This window comes from Pteropus alecto, unplaced genomic scaffold (genome assembly GCF_000325575.1).
Source record: "Pteropus alecto unplaced genomic scaffold, ASM32557v1 scaffold385, whole genome shotgun sequence".
NCBI lineage: Eukaryota > Metazoa > Chordata > Mammalia > Chiroptera > Pteropodidae > Pteropus > Pteropus alecto.
Genome location: NW_006436543.1, coordinates 152,727 through 158,544, shown reverse-complemented (window position 1 = coordinate 158,544; position 5,818 = coordinate 152,727). Strand labels below are relative to the sequence as shown.

The window sequence follows — 5,818 nt, the reverse complement described above, 5'->3', positions numbered from 1 at the left end:
TCTTAGGAGCAGAGAGGATAGGTGATGTTTCCTGCAGGGCTCCATTCTCTGTGATTGTCCTACTGGACCTTATACCAGTAACCTCTTCGGGCTTCAGACTCTTCTGAAAAAATGATGTCTTAGATTGTTTCCAGCTCTAAAAATCTGAGTCTGCTCAGTCTACCATAAATTTTACCATGGAACACTTACCTACAGAGACAAGATAATTTTATTGGAATAGCATACATGAGGGGTGCTGACAGGTTGTCATATCTGTACATCCACCTTTGTTCTTTGGTCGGTCCTTTGCCCCTCTTTCTCATACCAGTATTGTAGCCTGTGGGTCTGTGTTGGGTTCCCTCACGGTATCCATGCTGGCCTTTTATTCCCTTCATTAAGTGGAACTAGTTAGGAGATAGGGTGCAGCTAGATTATCATAGAAAAAAGCAAAAGTTCTATTTCCTAGAGAAACCACTTGGCTGATGTGCCAGGTGATGTTGTCAGAGCCCAGGCATTCACCAGGCTGCACATATGGGAGGGTTTTGGGCCTTAGCATCTCCTTAGGCAACTTTCAGAAAAAAGATTATGAGAAGATAACCCTAAAAGCACAGTTGGCAAAAGGCAGATGCAAAGGTGTGTATGTGAGGAGGGAGCATAATCCACAGTTCTTCTTCTCTCCTAGTTTTCCGGGCTCTACATCCTGTCCTTCACTATCATCATGCTGGGGTTTATTCTGTACTGCTCCACCCCCACGCGCACAGTGGAGCCGGCTGAGAGCAGTGTGCCACCAGTTACCACCATTGGAATCGACAATCTGGGACTGAAGCTTGAGGAGAACCTCCAGGAGACCCAGTCTGCTGTCTTGTAGCTGGAGAATGAGGCGCACACGCATACCTGAGGCTTCTTGGGAAATGAAGAGCAGTCACCAGGATAAAGTAGAGCCTGCTGACTGCTGAGGGGACACTTGGAAAATTATCAGACTCAGCACGATCACTCCAAAGCATTGGATTTGGATCCAGTGGTTAGATTTAACAAAGAAATACAAAATAATGCATCAGAAGTAGAAATAGCAAAATAAAGCAGAGGCCAAGGCTAGGACTGCATTTCTGTGTGTTTGAGGACCAGTACCTATTAGTGTCAGAGAGACCAGGTGTGGGCCCTACCCTGAGGTCTTGGAGGCACAGGTGGGAAAGCAGGATGGGGCAGATACCCAGGTGTGAGCCAGCTTCAGAACAGGGCCTGAAAGCGGGCTGTTTAGGCCATGCTGGGTAGTCAGGAGTAGGGACTGTCTGTGATGGTTTTAGAATAGGTTTCCTCAGTTGGTGACTTCTGGGTTTTGTCATTCTGAGGCAGTCATTTTCCAAAAGCCACAGATGAGGTCTGGTGACCTTGTATGGCAGGAAAATGGGTAGGGCAGCATGGGTGAAATCCTGAGATGCAGGTGCGAGTACCATAGAAGCATTAAAGTGGGGTACAATAAACCTAGGAACCCTTTCTCAATGGTTAAAAGAGGATACTACACTGCTTCTTATCCAGTATTTATGTGCCATGAGATTTTTATACTTCAGTACAAAGTGTTACTAGGTAGATAGCATCATTATGATAGCACCTACCAGTATGCCACTATACAAATACTCTGTATGTAAACTTTTTTTTTTTTTTTTGGTAAAAATATAATAAAAAAATTCAGGGTAAGTATTCATGTTATTAAAAGATTTTGATTTCATGAAAATATTCCCGCTGTGGTTTCTTTGATTAACCAGTTCCCCTAGTAGATTTCAAATGACTTAATATATTCGAGATTTCTCCACATCCAACTTTTCAGAATCATGTCTTCTGTAAGATAAAACAAACCTGTCTATTTGGGGCTATGCCAGGATGGAGGAGAATTCAGAGTGAGCTCACAGATATAAACATATAAACAGAATAAACATATTAAAATTCTGAATTACCTTAATGTTTTTCTTTTTTTAAATTATTTTTTAGAATGAAATAACCTTCCATTCTCTGCAGCCAGTTAAAACTGATGCTTGTTTTTCATTTCCTACCCAATAACAACTGTCAATGAGTGAAAAAACGTTGCCTTAAAATGTTTGGCATTTGGGGGGAAGACTTTAAGTTTGATTAATAACCGATTATTTCTTAAAACACCTTGCTTAAGAATAAACTTGTATATATAGGGATAGTGATGAAGTAGGGCGTCTCAGGAGATAACATCCCAAATGTCTGTCAAGGCTGAGCTCAAATGTCATCTTTCTCAGGCCAGCCTGCTGGGTCCCCCTCCTTTAGGCACCCGGGGCGCTTATTCATATCTTCCTTGTAGCACTTACTGAAGTGCTTGTCATTTACCAGCTCCTCCTCACCACAGGTTGATCTCTTCCAGGTCAACAGCAGCCTTTTTTTTTTATCTTTCTAGTCTTTCGTTTATCCCGTTTGTTTGGTTTTTATTAAATGAACCCTGGTTCCAGTTCAGAATTAAAGGGGAGGTTGACCTAAAGTAAAGCCTTGTATGCAGATATGTGTATGTAGTAAATTATCCTACCCTGCTCTACTCTTTGCACCCACCCCACTTAATCCTAATGTTTCCCCCTGCCTGCTTTCTCTGGGGAGGGGCAAAGGCTTTCCCATCTGGGCATCCCAAGTTAAAACTTAGAATTTAGTGTTCCAGAGAAGCAGTACTGCAAATGACACTTGGCAATTAAATAATAGTACTGCAAGGCTGTTTGTCCTGGTTTAAATAAGTTGTGAAGACTAGGAGTTTAACTAGCCTGGGCAATGTGTTTTTAAACATCTGTCTTATACGCAATGTTTTGAAACACAATACATTCTTAAGTCGAGAACCTCCTGTAAATTATTGTTCAGTCCATTAAAATAATATCGATTTTTCAATATTTTTTGTAGTTATTCATGCCATTAAAAAACAACCCTGCCGAATAGTATAATAGTTGCTAGATTGTCCCCTACTGTTGTAGAGAGGTAATAAATTGTGCAGTTGGACTGTGGTGACACTAAAAAAATTGCTGGTGCCATTTTCACTACTTGTATTTTGAAACTAGGTTCACTTTTGTGAACAGGTAGCTAATGTTTCTCACCTTTCTGATAATCAGCATCTCACAGAAAATTGGTTATGTATCATCAGTGGTGTTTCCAGCAGGTGGCGCTTTAACAATTAGATCTGTGACAAAGAATAAACTCATAGGGCCTCCTTAATGTCCTCTTAAGGTGCTTTGTTTTAAAAGAGGGTTTATAACGACTGTTCTCAGCAGGGATTGCCTTTGGTTTACAGTTGAAAAATGGAGGTTTCAGAAAAGTGGAAACATCCTTTGTGGGTCGTACAGCTTTGGCAGATAAGAAGAAAACAGAATCCAGGATTCCTTTCAGTATAGCTAGCAGCCTACGGTTTGTCCTTGCTTTTCGAAACAATAAATTCTGAGGGGTCCCACGATTCTTGTGGAACTGCTGAGCCAGCGAATGTGGCTGCATCTCTAGTGAGAGGAGTTGGGAAGATTTTTGTGTAAAACCCAGCTTGATTGTGCAGTTTTCTCTGCAGCTCTGGAGCCTGCTCTTTTAAGAAGCTGTCTACATTTGTCTCTGTGAGGTCTTATGTATGCTTAGTCATGATTCCCTTTTCTATCATTATTATGGTGATGTGCCATTTTCATCTACATTTAATCACTTAGTATCTGGACATAGCCTCAGCCCTCAAAAGATATCAATAAATCAGGGAAATTCAGCAGATAGCCACTTAGCTGATTAAAAGGCGAGAGATTTATGAGGAAATTAGATAAAGCTGAACATGTGATTCTCCAACAGTCTTACAAAGGGTGTTTTGAGAAGTCTGGCCATATATAAGTGGTATATCAAGGGGAGAAAAGCCTCTTCAAGAACAAAATTTTACCTGTAGAATTTAACGTCCCAAAGTTTTTTCTCCCAATGCTTTCATCATGCATTGTATTGCTTGGTTTAAATATTACCCTCTTTTAGCAATCTTAATTTAAAGTGTAGATCCTTTTGGAGAAGGAAATGTAGATTGAAAGGAGGAGAGAGTGATACCAATGAAAAAAATGAACCATCTGAACAATTTTTGGCTCCAATTGACCATGCAGATGATGCCATATAATCATCACTCAATCAAATATTAGTATTTAGGGCCTTCCCCAATGGGGAAGCCAGATTTTATGCACAAAGTGTGAGGTATAATAGGACTTGCAGTACTAGTAGCTAGAGTTTCCACGCAGTCACCTTCCCTCTAGACATTTCTCTCTACCTGATGACTGTGTTTTCCTCATTTTTGCCTGAGTATTTCACATTCTTTCAGATTCCTATTCTGATTTTGTTCTTGTGATCCCATGTGAGACCTTATCCACCTTGGTTGTCATGAAAAGCCTGCTAGTTCAGTGCATGCACATTTACATGGTGGGGGACACACATAGACACACATATTACCATCATCACCATCGCCTCCCCCCTGTTCCCCTGACATCTTATTTCTCCAGAAATTGCTGTTGTTGATAAGACTGATTGCAGCAGCTTCAGGGAGTCTGCTTCCATCCCTGACACACATCTAGAATCTTCCTGTAGTACTTTATTTCCCTAGTCCATCTGTTGGATTGAGTGTATGTGGTACCTTTAGTTGGAGACAATTGGTATGCAATATATATTTGATCTCTACTGTCAGTTTGGAGGACTAGGCTGAAGGAGGAGTGCCAAGGCTTCATCCCTGGTCTGCTAATTCAAGCGTGAGACATGCCAGAGCAGGGAGATTTGGCTCAGTTGAGAACCAAATTTGGCTGGTCAGCACGGTGTACTATCCTGAGAACTCTTTGGTCACAATGTAGAAATATGGTTCAAGCCCACATCTCATTGTGGGGAGCAGGGCTGGAGGACTGTAGGCCAGGCCAGGCCAGGAGACACTGTCTGGGAGAGCTATTTGTAGAGAACAAGACACTCTCTAATTGCCTGGAGTTCAATGACTGCGGGCTCATCTCTTAGGAAGAAGGCTAGCTAGGTTATGGGGAGACATTCAAATGAATCTCCCAGACGGGGCTGCATAGGGCAGGGAAAAGAAATGGGAAGATGAGAGTCTTAGGCCCCTGGTACTAGGACAAGCTCAAGAAAGGTAACTGGGGATACCAAAGACAGAATTCCATTTGGCCCCCAGCTACAATAGGCTTGTGCCCTTAGAATGTTCTTTAACCTTCTAAAATGGACTTTACTCCAACTCATTCTCACCATCGCCTTAAACTCAGTAAATTGAACTGAAACGCATCGTGGTTTCTGTCCCCTTCATTTCCTCCATCATCTGCTCTCACCTTTGAGTTTCCACTTCTGGTTTTCATATTTTATTAACGGCAATGTTAGAGTGCTACTCACATTCAAACCTTTGAAGTTATACTGGATATATTTCCCACCCTTCAAAATCAAAATGGCATGAATGTCCATTCTTTGGTGACATTTCTCATGTCTGGCTCTCTGGTTCTCTTTTTCTTTGTTCTCTCATCAGCTCAAAGCCTTATTACTTTTGCTGGGACCAATCCTACAGCTGTCTAACCATCTTGAGTTTCTGAGCAGTTTCTTATTTCTCTACATATTTCTAAAATTCTTGCAATCCTACATATTCCTACCAGAGGAAATATCCCCAATTGATCCAGAAACCTTTGATGGCACACTATTATTCTTAGAATGAAGTGCAAGCTAAGCCTAATGGACTCTGTTTTTGCTGTCCCAGTATGATCACCCGCTACTGCTTGTTCACACCAATCCAACCAATAGGACTCCTCCTGATTATGCTCACAGCTTTTTGAATTCTACCTCCACACACTTTACAGGCACTTCTCCA

At 41.6% G+C, this 5,818-nt stretch overlaps 1 protein-coding gene across 2 annotated transcripts in view; it reads left to right on the top strand.

The window, feature by feature from the left end:
- SLC35F2 (solute carrier family 35 member F2) overlaps positions 1 to 1,713 on the top strand; it is a 37,257-nt gene extending 35,544 nt beyond the window's left edge. For both annotated transcript variants that reach the window (XM_006913425.3, XM_025047904.1), the window contains exon 8: positions 662 to 1,713. In XM_006913425.3, coding sequence (XP_006913487.1) covers positions 662 to 847 — 186 coding nt within the window. In that variant the 3' untranslated portion in view covers positions 848 to 1,713. The remainder of the gene's footprint in view (positions 1 to 661) is intronic.
- Positions 1,714 to 5,818: the final 4,105 nt, after the last annotated feature.